This window comes from Lepisma saccharinum, chromosome 25 (assembly GCF_977018435.1).
Source record: "Lepisma saccharinum chromosome 25, izLepSacc3.1, whole genome shotgun sequence".
NCBI classification, from domain to species: domain Eukaryota; kingdom Metazoa; phylum Arthropoda; class Insecta; order Zygentoma; family Lepismatidae; genus Lepisma; species Lepisma saccharinum.
Window position 1 is genome coordinate 9152502 of NC_139253.1, and position 17380 is coordinate 9169881.

Sequence of the window (17380 nt, forward strand, 5' to 3'; positions counted from 1 at the left end):
GTTCATCTGTCATTTCCGGCCAATAAGGATCATGTAGAGCATTTGGTGGGTTTGAGACTGGCAATTATGTGGGTTAAGTGAAAAAGTCCCATTTTAGATGATCAAAGTTTGGTTTGCATGACTTCTGAATCACACTGTATATGTAAATCAAATTATACATCAAGCTTTTCCGTATGTAAACACTGTTAAGCCTTGTTTCCATGTTAATAAAACATTAAAATGCTGGCCAAGGCAAAATTTTATAGTAAAAAATATATTCACCCTCTAACAGGGTCTTCTTCAGACAAATATTCATGTGTATGTATGTAGAAATGAAAAATTTCACATGTGCTTAATGCACAGATAGGCTGGTAAAAGACTGGGATGGATTCTAAAAATGGATATTTTGGACCTAGGCTTACTCCAGAACCACAACAATGACTAAATCAGTAGAGGCATCAGGAGAAAATTTATTAACATTAGAAATAAATGATGACAGTGCCCTTGTGGAGCAAATCCAAGGATGTTCTGAGAGAGGGACTTTGCAGTTTAACGTTACTTTCAATATTCAACACAATACTTCCAATTCCTTGTAGGAGCTGAGGGTGTGTAATGGCTAGATCTGCCTCCAGAAGAGCTGGGTTGGCAACAATGAATGGAAGCAGGAAATTCTAAAATAATTTTATCATAACTTGTGACGAAACTATGTATTGTGCCATTAGTGCCTTAACTCCTGCTACCAGTGGTGAAATTCTGTACCATGCCAACTGCAGCCTTCAGTAGAAATGAGGGGGGTTTAACCCTTAAACATTCTGTGGCCTATGACTATGATAATATTCAGAGATACAGGTTTTGAACCTTGAAGTATGTTGTTACCAATTAGTGAACTAATTTGATTCTAGCCATATTTGGGGAGTGTTTTTTTTGAGGGGGCAACACTATTATGGGTGCAAATACACCTGGTTTGCAGCCGCCCCTGAAAAAAATTCTGCAGACACCTGTATCAGTGCTGTACTGCAATAGAATAGAATAGTCCAGTCTTTATTTAAGCAGGCGTGTTTCGAACTTATGAGCCGTTCTTACAACCAACCCTTGTCAAAGATACAATAAATTAAGAAAAACAAAGAAAAGAAAACACATTGATCATGATAATACAATAAAGATAATATAAAGATTATACATGATACATTGAATTGATAAGTATATATTGGATGTATTGGACATATACGAGCAGTGGTGGCAATTTCGGTTTGGGGTGGCTGTTGCCCTCCGCTTTTTTGTCCTGCACCCTGGCATCTTAATTGTGGCTTGTCTACCAATAAAAAATAAACTATCCTTTCCCCCTCAGTTTTGGCACCCAATCGCCGATACTATATACATTTTTTTCTGTGAAAGTGTGAAAAGTGCGTAATTTTTGCAACGAGAGTACCGCATGTATCAGGCAACATGCAGGAACCATTTTGAACCCTCTTGGCACGGCATTGCCTAGGTGGTGGCCAGTTGAATTTGAAATGTTGGAAATAGAAATAAGTTTTTTAATAAGAAGATATATATTTTTTACTTGATAAAGAAAAATTGTTTCTTCGACCATAAGTTCAATAGCCTAATCTGTATTGAAGAAACAAACAAAAAATAAAAGTAAAGACCTCCCCTGTGCTTTGCATCATGCCAAGAAGGTGTAGAGGGGGTGTGGAGTTAGAGGGCCCCACACTTCACGGCTGAAGAGGGGTTTGATGTGATCAGCATCATGCCCCTGACTGCCATTACCCCCCAGTTTCCTCCAGGTACCCATTTTATACAATGCTGGGTGAGCACCGGAGCCACTTGATCAGTTGGGAAAAAATCCCGGGTCTCTCACATAGTAGTCGGACACCCTAATGACTGAACCAAAGCGAAGTATACTTTCTAATTCTACAATTCGTAGTCTTGCACACGAGGGTGCCCGCGGAGGAGGCAGAGTCACTTGCCCCGCTCGAGATTTAGGAAACTTAATATAATTTAAATGGTGAAAGTGTAGCGTGAAAATATGGATGAGGAGTGTAGCAAGAGACAGCAGATTAAGTATCTATGCAAATTATCCTAGTGCTGGGGAAGATTTATAAAAATTCTCTTAAATTGGGGAAACTTCTTGTTTCCCGCACTTTTAACAATGCTCCCCCCTGAGAAAAAATCCTGCGGGTGAACTTGCTTGGACATTTATATTTTTATTGAAAACATTTTGCAATGTCTGCGATATTGTAAATACAAATTGACATGTTTGATATCACAACATGCAATTGCAAACAATGTGATTCATGGACGAAATATATCAAATCACTGTGGAATTTTAAATTTCCTACTGGAAATGCACTCGGCGTAGCTCAAATACCAAGGAAAAAAGACCCCGCGTTTAAAGTTAAATAAGTTTATGATACGGCACCTGTTTCCTTCTGTTCCTACAGTGGTGGTTAAAATCAAAACTATTTAAACTACCATTCGCAAGAAATTACCGAAGGTTTTAGAAAAATGTACACTTACACGATCACTCGAAATTTCCTGACTGTTCAGAATCTTAAAAAAAGAATCATTTAATTTTATTATTTTTCACAAATATTCATCTTTAGCATGGGACCCCCCTTTATTCGGCTGAGTACGGATTGGTGCGAAACGTAATAAACGTTACACATTTGGCCACTCGCCACTAGGGGTGTGCGGGACAGGAAATACTTATTAACAGTTTCATGCATCGGAGACACATTTAAATCGGATAAAGTCGGGAAATTTTCTGGACGGGAAATGATCTAAATTTCCCGAAGTTCTGCAAATCTACACGTCATTTTCACTATAAGTGATTGCTTTTGCATTTTTGGAATAAAAACTAACAATTTCCGATAAGTTCCAAAAACCTACAATTAAGAAAACGTCGAAAATTAACGACTTTCTAAAATGGCTATTCGGTAATTCCCGAGTGCTCGGGATCCCGAAAAGTCTGGAATTTATGTCCCGAAGTCGGGATAGGGAAGGGATTTTTTTGGCCGAGTCTGCTGCCACGCACGTGTCAGCAGTAAGAATAAGCGTCAAATTTGCTGCTGCGACGTAATTCGTCTGCTAAGAGGATGTTACAAATCTTAAGAACAGATGAAGATGAGAGAAATGCAAGTTTATGATTAGTGGGAATGAATGTACAGGTAATTTAGAACCTTTTTCTTTAGAAAGCATTTACCGATATTATTTTAATGCTAACAGAACTTAACCTAACTACGAGAGCATTTAGGTTTATTATTAGAAGAATGCTAAGGGACCTAATCTTAAAACATTTTTTTGAAAGTAATCGCTACAATTTCACAGTATGTGTTACAGACGTAATTGCATGCATAGCATGATGAAATCACGATAAAACAAAGACCGAGTCTGCTGCCACGCGCATCTTTTTTGAGGTTCCAGCAGAAAAAGAACGTGGCAGCAGACACTACCATTTTTTTTTCCCGATCCAGGTGCCGACCTTTCGGGAACCCACACACCCCTACTCGCCACTGTCCTATTTGTAGTAGAATCTGGGAATCTTACTTATCGCACACCACACAACTTGAGCAACATGTGTTCTGACATCACGGGAGCTTTTTCATTTTAGGCTAAATGCCTACGTTGCTAGGTTAGACTACAACAGCTATGCTAAGTTCTCTTAGCATAAAATATAATTTTTCATTGTATTTATGCTAATGGCACCTAACCTAACCTCGTAGCCATCCCTCGTCTTACGTCAGAACAAAAGGTAGCAAGACTGTTGTGCAACAAGGAAGACTCTATAATCTGTGGTTACATCGTTCGATGAACAAATTGCACACGAGTAGAAATTAATCCCAATATTATATTCCATTCATCATTTTTTGTAGAGTAATATTAATATTGTCACAAAATATGTTGATGACATCTTATAATTCTTCTTATAGTTTCTATATACTCATACTAAGAAATTTGGTGATCAAAGTGCCGATCTAGTGCTGTGTGATTAGCATGATTAGCAGTTGTGTGAGTTATCTGTGCGTGTGTATTAAGATGACAGCTAGTATTTAGTTTGTGTAAGTTGTATTCTTCGCAGTTCGTAAAGAATAAAAATAATCCAATAATGAAGGATATGGCCTTTAAAGACGTTAGAACAGTGTATGAGCATTTAAATGCTGAATGGAGTAGAACGCCAAGGGATTTGACAAAATGTTGGGACATGCTTTCGAAGTTGAAGGTAAGTTTTATGTGAAGCTCGTGTAGAATTCAAGATCTACAGATACTCCTGGTGTCCTGTATAGAGTTCCAACGTAGGTAATTATTCCCGCCATCGGTTCAAACTGTTCAATCCTCTTCAAATACGAACGGAGATGTAAATGTGTTCGTGCATTGGAAGACTAGTTTGTATTGGTTTTAGCATCGAAACAAATTTTACATTACATTGTAATCCATTTTTAAAAAATCAACGTAATTTGCTCCGCAGGCCTTTATGGTCAGTTTATCGCTTTACCTAGTCACGTTGCATTGTCGCAAATCATCTTTATAAGGTGTATGGCACAAAACAGGTGATAGCTTCTTTAGATTCTATATCTTGAGGGTAACTGTTCCGAATGTTCAATGATTTTCGCAAGTTTGTACGTGTATTAGGAAGTGTTTTAAGAGTGTTGGAAACGATTGTGAAAGTAAGTTTGAATCTTGGAGAAACATGAATTGCACAGTTAGAAGGTTCACCATGTTTTATTTACCAGCGAAATTAGCTTCACTATGTTTTATTCACCAGCGAAATTATGATCAAGAAAGTAGGGTAAAAATTTACTATCCGTCGGACACTTATAACTTCTTCGTTTCGTCAATTTTTGACATTCGTACTTACCTGTCTGGGTAACACTTTACTATACTGGAGACGGATTTCTTGAAATTTACAGGAGAAAGTACTTACGCAAACCATTTTCTGTAGCTTTGTTGATGTTCGGGAATGTAGTTTTGATCCATTTTAATGCGAATGCATGTGGTTTTCTACGAAAATCTATTTCCGACGCGATATTGCTGCTGCCGCCATTTGCTTTCTGCACGAGAGCCCAATACGCACTGTTGCTGCTGCTACAACATGATGTGTCGAGGATGCGTCGTGAAGTTGTTGCCGGGTGTCGAAGATGCCGTGGAATTTGTAATTCCGATGTCCGTATATGCTAAATTGAACGAAAGGAGTGCTAATGGAACCTAACCTAACAGGCATACCTCGTCCCCGTGATGGTTCGTGGGGCTATCGTATGTAGGAAATAGACATTATTTTCGTTAGAAATCCATTATTTCACCTAAAGAAATGTTCTGCAACGCAGCATAGTATGTTATCAATGTAAAAAAAATGCGAAATAAATCATTGATAGGTGTCTCCGGTATAGTAAAGTAGTACCAATATCTGTTATATCGGAAACACATTTCTTCATTTTTACAGAAGAAACTACTTACGGAAATGAGTTTCTGTAGTATTTTGAAAGTTCGTGGAGGTATTTTCTTACCATAGAATGCTGCACAACAAGAAATAAGCAATTTTGATATAATAAACTTGCATTTTGTGCAAAGTGACAACATTATGCCGTTGTTTCAATTATGTACCTGCAGATTGCGCGAGTGTCGAAAGTCACGCGGTCTTGCCAGTGTTTTATTTTTTTATTTTTTTAATTATGCTTACCTTACCTAACTCAACCTAACCTAACCTTGCCAGAAATGGTTCGTGGGGCTATCGTAAATGGTTTTGGGGCTATCTGTCAATGGTTTGTGATGACATAATGAACACGAAAGTAGATATTTTTCGGTTAAGAAGGTTGAAACACTTCATACCCCACTCCAAATTGACAAAACACAAGCACGACGAGCAATGATCCACAGCTGTGCATGCCATATTGTTCCGCAACGGAAGAAAGGACCCAAAAGAATTACTCGTATTGTGAAAAATCGAAGTTATTTTCGTGTAAAAAGCATAATCGCACCTTCAACTATGTTCCGCAATACACAATTGGTAAGTACGAACCATTTAAAACTGAAAATATCCGATAGAAATGTGTCTCCGATATAACAGACATTTACACCTATTAATTGCAATTTTTCACATTATGAGTACTTCTTTCTCGTAGTTTTCTCGCTTGCCTGAGACACAATATGGCGCATACACCTTCCTACATAATCGCGCGTCGTGCTTGTGTTTTGTTGATTTTCATTCGTTATGCAGTGTTTCAACCTACAGAACCCAAGAAATACCCGTGAACAATGCCCATCTGATCCAATTTTTTTTAAAACTTTTTCTCATTGTTTCATGAAGAAAATTGAAATGTTTCATGGCACTATCCGTGAATGGTTTTGGGGCTATCCCAAAGTTAAATAATGCAAATCATTCATTCAGTCAGTCGAAGGGCGATTGGTAGCATTTAGGAACATAATACCCCTTTGCACATGAACACCAACATTCTGTATACATGATGAGAATGAAACTAATGCCAAAACACATACTAGCATGTCGAAGGGAAGACTCATTCGCTAGAGAACACACTGTGAGTAATCACTAAGCCAATGAAGTTTGTGTTAAAATAGAAATCAAACCATGTTAAGAAAATGCATGTGTACCATGATTAGTTTGGAATTAAACAATCTGAAGTTAGGTGCACCCAAAGTTCAGATTGTGCATGTTTACAAGAATTTACCTCCAAGCAATACTATAATTCATATTCATTGCTGTTTTAAATTTACATGCCAAAATTTAGTTGGCAAAAAGAGTATTATAATAGGTTGCGGCCATTTTCATCAGGTGCTGAGGCACAGCATATGTGCCTATTTTCACCAGCAAAAGTAATTATCTTAATCATAACATAACATTGTCTTTTATTTTATTATATTCATTAGCAGTGTTGCTGAACTTAGTGCTAAGAAGTTATTTTAAATTAAAAATCTGTGCAACTACTAGTCACCTAGTAGTGAGAAGAGCAGAAATGCTGGACCAGAAAATTTTAATTCTAATAGCCCAAAACCTGACCTGCCTAACCTAACAATAAAAAGCATTTAGGAACGTAATATCCCTTCATACTTATGTAATGTGAAATATTAGCAGCACCAGTTGGCAGTCACTTCCAGAAATTGCGAAATTACGTGCAAATATTAACGATATGATTGTCAATACAGTTTTATGGTAGCCATGTTTGATGATGTGAACAAGTGAAGTTCGCTATTCGTTATGCTGTCTACAGCCTTGCCATACTGTTACTTGGAGATCATTGATCATAGTTGGAGATAATTGATCGTGGAAGAATGGAGGAGGAAAGGAATGAAAAGATCGTTATGCAAGGAGAATGACGACAGTGACGATGAGAATATGGAGGGAGAAGAGATTGTAGAATGCGGCTTCGAATAGAGGTAATTGGCAATGGTGCGGTTGCTACAATGTTGTGCGATAAGTGATACCCGTTGCATGGTGCGTTGATTTGCATTTGAGAATATGGCATCTTGCATAAGGTGGAAAAAATGTTTGCCTCACAAACCATTCATGGTAAGGTTAGGTTAGACAAGCATAGTAAGAATTAAGGGTCATCATAAATATAGTTTTGAAACGCTAATCATTGTGAAAAATAGTTGTTTTCTTCATAAATGAAGGGTGTGTACTCCGTTCACGGACCCACTTATTTCGTTTTGTTTTGCAATTTCTAGACGTAACCTCCGAATTTCAACTTCAGATTTGTGATTAGGAGGCAAAAATTAGTGAGTTGGCCGAATTTCAAACAAATTGGAGATACTTCCAGTATTGTAAATTCGCTCCGAAGATAAACACATGGACATAAGCACACAACTAGACAATACATGAACCCGCATTGCAAGATAGGCCAGGTTGTACATCGTACACATGCACAGTTTAAAATCTGGTGAAAATAGCTCGAAAGCTAGCATCACCACCTGTTGAAGGTAGTCATTCCGATTATAATATTGAACAGTTATACAGGGTGTCTGAATTGAAGTGCCCTAATTTGAAATACTTATATTAAACATAATCTACAGGCAAGAACAGTGTGGTAGGTGGTATATTGTAGCTTAGCTGTGAAAATTTTAAATGGGTATTGAATAGTAAGGATTCATTTCTTTTGTATCGTACCAGGGGGTGAGAAGTGAAAATGACAACCAATGCTGAAAAAACTCAAACTGTGTGATGGTACGCAGAATTGGGATCTATTATTGCAGTTCAACGACGGTTTCGTGCCGAGTATCACAGAGACCCTCCCGATGCCAAGAGAATCAAGGTGTGGAAAGCAGCGTTTCTAGACACAGGATCTGTCTCTAAAAGGCATGGTGGTGGCCGATCACGAACATCAGAGGAAAACGTTCAGCACATTGCAGATGCACGAAGTCTCACGTGAGATTGCTCTCCCAAATTTTGTGTACAAATGGATTTCTTGCAATAATCACAGTTTGCACTTTTTCAGTATTGGTTGTCATTAACAATACAAAATAAACGAATTCTTACTATTCATTACATAGTTAAAATTTCCACAGCTAAGCTACCATATACCACCTACCACACTGTTCTTGCCTGTATATTATGTTTAATGCAAGTATTTGAAATTAGGGCATTTCAATTCGGACACCCTGTATATTGTGACTGTAAAAATGATAATGCATCAAGAACAAAATTCATTCTGTACTGTAAGACTAGAACTTCTGAATTACCAGTCAGTCATAAAAGCTCCATTGGCCAGAATTACATCTTGCAGTGACCCCTAGTAGTTTACTGGTGCCATAACTCTAGGCATAGTGCTAAATTTAAGTACAAAATTGTAACGTGAGTAGAGTAATCTCGTATAATTAGTATTTTTATTTATTAATTTTTCTCCAGATTGGCCTTACAGAACTCATGTTTCTTCCTACATCCAACTCTCACGCAAGTCAAGAGCATCTCCTGCTGGCAAGTAAGTATCTGTATGAAGAGATATAGAAATGAATCAAGATTCATTATTGTTAAAAATGAATTACACTAAGATGGGAGGTTCCTTTGTACCCCAGAAGCACACATCATGAAATTTGGGGCGTGACATTGCAGTCATGCACAAAATGTATTGTTTGGTTTATTTTCACTCTGAGCATTTCCAATCATTGAACATAACACCCATACAGGTGATTGTTATGATGTGCATTTACTAACATTCATTCATGTGTAACTTCCAAATCTTTGTAATTTTATGTTGTTCACCATTAGATGCTAACTCGGCACAGCCTAAGTGCCAGATATTTGCAGTAATGCAAGCATAGCATGATGTGAGTGAGCCCTGAGGTGATATAATTTTTGTAGTTCATCAAAGACAGCCCCCGTGGTGTAGTTAAATAGCCTCATCACCTAAAAGTTGAACATCATTATTTCTGGATTGGTGTATTGGAATGTGGATTTTTTAAAAAAATAGATATTAGTGTAATACAAGTTGATAAATATAAATTGATTTCGTTGCAAAAAGCTTTAGATGTGAATGTAATCTTGTTACACCTCTGCTATGTTTTTATGCCCTCTATTTAAGATACATCCAGTTCCTCACGTACCTCTCATTACAGGGGACATTTTGGAGATTGGAGCACAGTGCAGTATTGTGAAGAGGGACATCCCCTCATTTGAGAGATACATGGCCCAACTTAAGTGTTATTATTTGGATTACAAGTGAGTTATAATCAGATGTGAACTCTCTGGTTAATTTTTACCTTGTAGAATTTGTTCTTTTCATAATGCTTTTATTTTATTTTAAAGTTAGTGCAGCAACAGTTTTATTTTTTTACCTATTAGAAATAGTATTGCCATGTGCTGTAGGTTGCATCCAGGTGCCAATATAGAATATAAAGTCTGACTAGCATATCTTATTAGGGAACAGATTTCTAGTTTCATACCTATTTTTTTTTTGCTACGTCCTAGACTTAATCTATTTAGATATCTTTGCATTTCATGTACTGAAATTCTGTAGGACCTAAAATGCTTAAATGGACTATAATTTCCTATAAATGCCTAAAAGCCCTATATTGACTTGAAAAACACCTTTAAACAATTCGCTTAACTTAAAAATAACTGTTATTATTAAGAATGACCCTTAATTTTCACCACAGAGGTTTGAGGCCCGTGAATCTTGAGACCTTGAACAAATCCGAACGGCAAATGAAGCAATGCAACAGCAAGGGGTGTCAATGTCTGTGCAAATTTCTGCAATCTTTCAGCTTGCATCACAAAATTGGAAAAATGTGGATGGAACTAACTGGATGAGGTGTTCTCCGTTGTTAAACACTGTACATCTCAGGCAATTAAAGGGCTGTAAATGTAGCAAACCAAACAAAAATGTGATTAGTTTTGGGACGGAATCCAAGCTACAATATAATTTTGTTAAAACAGGGCCAGCATTATTCCCGGCCTGTAACAGTGTGACCAATCACATCACCTATTTCCCCCATTGACACAACAGTTAAAGTGAAAGGGGAGGGTTTGCACCGGAAACTACAACTGCTGTAGTATAGAAGCTGTTCAAGGGGAGAAGACCATTGCAAACCTGCCTGAGGTTTGGTTTTTTTTTTAGCACACATTAAGCACAGTTTAAAGTGGGGTCTGAAACACTATGTGCCTCCAACGGATATCGAACCTTTGACCTCTTCGTTACAAGTCGACGACGTTACCACTATGCCTCGGGGAAAATCAAACCTGCACTGGCGTTTATGAATTTTGCACCGATAACTTCGGCATAGAAAGAAGGTTCTCCATGGGCTGTAACGATCACATTGAAAGTTACAGGGATTATTACAAGCCAGAAGTGCCCGTACAAGCACTCACTCGTGGGTGACTGGATGAACTTCACCACATAGAACATTGAAAAGCATATGGTGATACAGTGCTTCAAAATATGATAAAGTTTTTAGATTGGACAAATTGCATATTTTTTATAATCAAAGAATAGTATTTGTTACACTGAAAATAGTAACTTTTGTACAGAAATGAAATTGCAACTAAAAACATTTATTTCATAAAATTATTATTAATTAATAATTATGCCTATTAATTTATTCTTTACTGTTCTTTTTCTAATTGCACCTGTAAGGAGATAGAATGTCAACTATGCACATCTTCAACTGCCTTATGATGCAGAATAGTTCTCATTCCTTCATTTTTTTAAAATATTTCTATTTAAAAAGCCTACACTTTCAAATTCATATTGACTGAAAATACCATCAGTTTTTGACAAACTTCAAATATTCAAATATATGAACAAAAAAAAGGCACCTGAAATATTGTCTGAAGTTTCAGAGAAATAACATGTTGATTGCTGTAGACATTTTCAGCTGCTACAATTACTGTTGAACCAGTTGTCCGCTAAAGGTTAAAATCAGGGGTAGAAAAAACTATTTCAAGCACCAGCCCCTTTTTTTCTTGGAATATGTGGTCTAGAAAGCCATGAATCCAACTAAGATAAAACTGTACATTTTGAAATATGATCTTAAAACCTTAAAACATTTAATTTATTAATCAGTACAAGACTGGTATTCCTAAAGAAGGCTCCTCTTAGTAGTAGCAATACATTTTCATTTTAACATGTGTCCGATTCTACCATATTGCTGCAGAATTTAAGATTTGCCTAGCAACAGTGAAAAAACTTAAAATGGCATGTTTATTATTCTGATTTAATGGTACAGAAAGCACAAACACATGCTGTACTTGTTTTTTTAAACACAGAAGGGTAATGAAAATTTAAATGATTGAATTTGAAATATTAAAAAATATATTTTTTTGTAGCACTGAATTTGAAAATTCTGGCACCAAGTGCCTTGGCAATCGGACACCATGTGTTTTTCTACCCCTGGTTAACAATATGTATCAGTTACATATGTTGTGTAATGTAAGTTTACGTTGAGGTCCTATTCCTTTCCAGAGCTTATTTACCGGAGTCTGCCTTCATGTACCAGCTACTGGGATTGAATCTCTTGTTCCTGTTGTCCCAGAACAGAGTGGCCGAGTTCCACACAGAACTGGAGCTGCTTCCTTCTGACCAGATACAGGGAAACGTCTACATTCGACATCCCCTTTCCCTAGAGCAGTACCTCATGGAAGGAAGTTACAATAAGGTGAATACAACATTTTCAGTTGTCGTAGTACGTGGTAGCATTGAAAGCTGTTGTGTGAAGTGTTACACGTGCTATTGTCTTGTAGTGTGCCAACCTCCACGGCAAAGTAGTTATCAGAGCATGCTACGATGCCAGGGGTCCTAGGTTCGAGTCCCAGCCTGGGCATAGATGTTCTTTGCAAGTGTCCCTTTACCAGTTTCACCGTATCATCACCATTGCAATTATGCTTAGCATGTAAAATTAAAGTGCTTGAAAATCATAATGGACAATTTGCATTTCTAATTATAATACCAGTGAGATTATTTGTAATAAACATATTTGCAGATCTTCCTGGCAAAAGGAAATGTTCCGGCAGATAGCTACAACTTCTTCATGGACATCCTTCTGGACACTGTAAGGAACGAGATCGCTGCCTGCATGGAGAAGGCATACGAGAAGATTTCCATGAAGGAGGCCACTCGAATGCTCAATCTGCAGTCTCCCAAGTCTATGGCGGAGTTTGGCACCAGGGTAGGCACATAATTTGCAATAGTTTTTACTACCTACTATCACACTCAAGTGAACATATTAGGACTGAACCAATACCCACCTCGAAGCCTTCCTGACAGCAAATCATAAAGATTCTCTCAGAATATTGACCAGTTCAGTTTTCCGAGTGACGTTGGCTCTCAAAAGCCTATCCAGAGTTTACCCAGTGGATGCACATAATGGTTTGTCCCGATTAGCCTTACTGTGCATAATCTGGACTCACTCAATTAAGCAATCCATCCAGAGTTGACTTGTTTGATCACATTGCTGATTCCCACGTATGCTTGAAGATTGTAACAATTCATGGTAGTTCAGAATATTCATAAATTTTAATATATATATTTTCCATTCGATTATTGCAGCAATATACCAAAGGTTTGCTTCACAAAATCCAGTGCTATGCATTTTGCATCTTTGTTTTCCCTCACAATATTATGGGATATATCTTACAAAATGGGGTATAACTCTTCAGCCCCCATATGTTGCCAATATATTGCACATTTACATATAATAATGAGAACAAAAGAATACATTCACAACATGCAACAATTAGGAGTCCAACAGAAAACGTCCAATTTTCAAAATTTCTCGAAACTTTCAAAAATGTTGCACATCCTCAGAGAGTAGTATTTTTTTATGGTTCCCTGGAAATTTGATCCATTCAGCATCCAATATTAGAAGTGAAATTGTAGAATTTTTCTTCCCACAAGCTGGCACTACTGCCACTAATACATTTATTATTTTTCCCCCAAGAAGTATCAGCCTATTTTCAATGCAACTTTGCATGGTTATAAGAATGTTCCACTACTACACCCTACATTTTTCATTCACTTCAGTCTATTGTGGTGGCTACAGGGTTGTGCCAAATACATTTTTTTTGTAAAATGTAACAGTTTTCTTCTTCCTTTAACTTTCGTTATTGGGAGGTAAAATGTATGTATTTCAGCTCTGCTAAAAGCCCTGTCATCCAGAAAAAAAAGAAGAAACTGATTTCATCTGTCTTCAACAATTAGTTCTCGATTTTCTTTTTTCTTTCGTACAGAGTTTCAAAAGTGCTCACCTGGAAAGGCTGTCATCCGCTACAGTTAAACTACTGATTATATGGACAGTATTGTTTGTCAATTTTTTAAATGTGCTAAACTGTTAGGTGCATCCAGAAAGTAAGTTTCCCCGAGGTCAAGCACAAAAAGGAAACATTATTTCATTCAATGATTTATTGCCACAGATTCAGCACTTGTCCAGTTACTTCTCATATCGTGGGACCAAGTTCGGTATACCTGCGTCATAGAAGTCCGCCGCCTGGGCAGCAGTCTGAACTTTGTCGCTGTGAAAATGTGGAGCAGACAGGAACTTTTTCAGGTGCAAGAACATGTGGTAATCACTGGGAGCAAGATACGGGCTGTGCGATGAATGATCGAACACCTCCCAACCGAACCTGTCCAGAAGGGCTGCAGTGCACCTAGCCATATGCAGCTTCGCATTGTCGTGCAGCAAGATCACCCCGGCACTGAGCTTACCACATCGCTTATTCTGAATGACTTGTGCAATGTCCCCAGTGTTTCACAGTAACTGTTAGCATTCACAGTCTCACCTCTGGGCAGAATTCCTTGTCACATCACTTTTTGCGCCAACACAGTCTGTTTGAACTTCGTATGCAACCCACGTTTCATACCCTGTGATGATCTGGTTGAGAAAATAGACATCATCATGGTACACTGCTGAAATGTCATCGCCGTGCCCATGCATTTTCCTTATGTTTGGGCGTCAGTTGTTTCGGCACCCACCCACCGGGCACACAGGAACAAGAGGCATTTGGTAACAATGTCGTGCAACAACGACTGAGAAATTGCAGGAAATGGCTGCCGAGTTCTGTGATTGTGATGCAACGATCCTCCAATATACGCTGCTGCACTCGTCGTCATGCACATTTTGCCAGCCTTCAGTAAATGTCCTGCACCAAAGACTCACCATCTGATGTCTGGCCCATACACTTGGCACAGCTGACTATGAATTTCGATTGGCTGTATGTATTGTGCGTTCAAGAACTTGATCACCGAGCGAACCTTGCAGGAGATGAAATAAGAGGCGCAATGTTTCATCGCTGCCGCGACGCTACTAAGGACATTCACTAGCCAGGGCATGTGCCTCTCATGCATGTGCAAAACCCGTTTCAAATACGCATGGCCTGCCACCTGTGGGCAAGTGGGAAACTTACATTCTGGATGCACCTAATAATACATAGTAAAACTACTCACGAGTGGTTTTAAATTTAAGAGTATTTTGGCCCTGAAGATGGTTAAGACATGAAATAGCACTTTCCTTTATCCAAATTTAGAAATAGAAAAGTTGACACTACATTAAGGATGCTAAGTTGTACTGAGTTAAAAAACCCACTTTTTAATTTTCAAAATAAAAATAATTTTAATTCAATTCCTCTGAGAAAATGACAGTTACAATAAATTTTTCCTTTTAATTTGACAGAGGAATTGGGTCGCAGCAGGTGACAACTTCTATCAGTTTGGAGTGGAAGAGAAGAAACTGGACGATACTCTCCCATCCAACGAGCTTGCAGAACAGGCAATCGAGTATGCCAGAGAATTAGAAATGATAGTTTAATTTGTCAAATGCAATTTTTCTCCCAAATTCTTCATGAAGTGGGGCATAAGAACTGGAATGATTGAAAATATTAACACTTTGTTTGTTAAATTATTTGTGGTTTTTCTTCTGTAACCTGAGCTTTATAATAAAACATTACTGGTGAGAAAGTTGCTTATAATGTCTGTAAACACAGGACTGAAAAATTTATATCATACATCTAAATCATTTTGAATTGGTTCTTTCAGTTGCAAATGATAACACAGGCCTGCAGGTTTCAGGGGCTTGAGAAATAATTGGGCTGAACACGAAAATGACACCCGTATTATTTCTGCAATTGTGTTTTGTGAACTTTACGTTTAATACAGTTCCGTGTTTGTTGTAAGTATATAGGTGTAGCAACAATGTTTCCCTGACGCTAGGTCAGAAATTTCATAGGCAAGAGTGATACCATTGTCGAATGTTTCCAGTATCTCTGCAAGAAATTTCATGCGGTATCATATGCTGAGATGAAAGAAGGTATATTTGTAGGCACAGAGATAAGAAAGTTAATCAAGGATGAACATTTTAATCTATAATGACATGTTGAAAAGCAGGCATGAGAATTTTGTGGGTATAGTTAAAAATTGTCTAAAAAAGCATCATAATACAGAAAACAGTTGTAACAATGATGACAAACTTCCAAAAATTGTGATGCAACAGGAATCTCAAGTTACATCTATTCTGTTGCATACCCATTAAGACAACTTTCCAGTGAATGTTGATGACAAGTGAGTAGCATGGTGAATTTCACCAGGAGATGAAGAAAATGGAACAATGTCATCAAGGTCGTTGGAGTGTGAACATGTTTGGAGACTACTGTTGGTCTATTAAGATAAGAGTAATGTGGAGAGATTTATAAACAAAGATCTACCCAAAACAATAAGGCTATTTACCGAAGTGTATGGCTGACTTGCAACATGCTGACAAGTGAACTGCAATGTTTATGGAAGCACATAATGGTCCAGCCCAGATTAGCCTACCGGTGCATGTCATGTAGTTTGTAATATACTGTCAGTAACATAATGCGGTGTCTATCTGCTTCAATGATCGATCCTTTCGGATGTTATTTGCTGTAAGAGAACAAAACATTTTCGAAGCAACACTCCCAACTTCTTCAACTGTATGCTTCTCAGTGAAAGAAACTTTTCACTCCAACTGAACACTTCCTATTATGAGAAAGAGCAGGTATAGTAAGGACGATGATGACTATTATGTCACTTCCTCCTGAGATTCTGACAACTAAATATAACTTCAGTGTGTGTTACCTATGCATTTTTTGCAGTTTTAGAGTGAATTCCAGTATTGATTTCATAATGATTGTGAGAGGAATGGATGCCATGGTCGAATTAGTAAATTCCACCTATAATTATCCAAACCCCAGACAAAGTTTAAAAATGCAGGCCTCTGTAATGAAAGTTGCAGTACACTTCGAATGGGCCCACAGGTATACTAATATTCAAGTTAATGGATAGAGCATGCACAAAATGTCAAGGTCCAAGGAGCTATTCTGGAGTTAAAAAAAAAAAAACTTTATGCCATGTGTCTGAACAGTTGTAAAATCTGACTTACCTGGTAGTCTGAAAACAAAACAGATTAAAAGTCTAGCTCCAAACTTTTAACCCTTTCTATTTGTCATCAGGCAGGAAAGCTTGCAGGTTAGGAGAGGAAGGAAGTTCCAAGACCATCTGCTGGATGTTTGGCTGGTTTTACTGCCAGGTGTCCTAGCAATCAGCCAGTGTGCACAAGTATTGTGAAATCCCAAGTTGCTTTCTGCTTTTTTGTAGCGTGATGAGTAAAATTAAGGTTACAATTTTACTTGGCACCCCACACTGAAAGCAAAAAGCAAGTACATCCAGCAGACACCCTTGGAACTTCCTTCCTCTCCTAATCTGCAAGCTTTCCTGCCATCAAACTCCTAGAAAGGGTCAAAAGCTTGGAGCTAGGTTTTAAATTCCATTCATGCTGTCCATCTTCTAATTTTCTGCTTAAGGCAAATGATTGGGCCACAATCATTACGTAAGAGTATTAGATTTCAACTATGTATCACCATCTTGCTCAGAAAAACTAAGATTTTCAATTACCACAGAAATTTTAAAAACTGATTTTGATTCTTTGTATTCATTGCAGAGAAGTAACA

The 17380-nt window shown here is 37.7% G+C and overlaps 1 protein-coding gene across 1 annotated transcript; it reads left to right on the forward strand.

The window, feature by feature from the left end:
- The first annotated feature begins 3978 nt into the window (after nt 1-3978).
- On the forward strand, nt 3979-15371 carry Rpn12 (regulatory particle non-ATPase 12). Its single transcript, XM_083111999.1, has 6 exons — nt 3979-4198; nt 8834-8906; nt 9541-9643; nt 11886-12078; nt 12403-12588; nt 15088-15371. Exons 1-6 carry the CDS (start codon nt 4085-4087, stop codon nt 15220-15222), a joined length of 804 nt encoding a protein of 267 aa, XP_082968125.1. The 5' UTR covers nt 3979-4084; the 3' UTR covers nt 15223-15371.
- Nucleotides 15372-17380: the final 2009 nt, after the last annotated feature.

Excerpts from the sequence above, each read along its gene's own strand:
- Rpn12 (XM_083111999.1), top strand. The coding sequence starts at position 4,085 with ATGAAGGATATGGCCTTTAAAGACGTTAGAACAGTGTATGAGCATTTA. Across the intron at positions 4,199-8,833 it reads ACATGCTTTCGAAGTTGAAG|ATTGGCCTTACAGAACTCAT; the intron begins GTAAGTTTTATG and ends ATTTTTCTCCAG. Across the intron at positions 12,079-12,402 it reads TGGAAGGAAGTTACAATAAG|ATCTTCCTGGCAAAAGGAAA; the intron begins GTGAATACAACA and ends ACATATTTGCAG.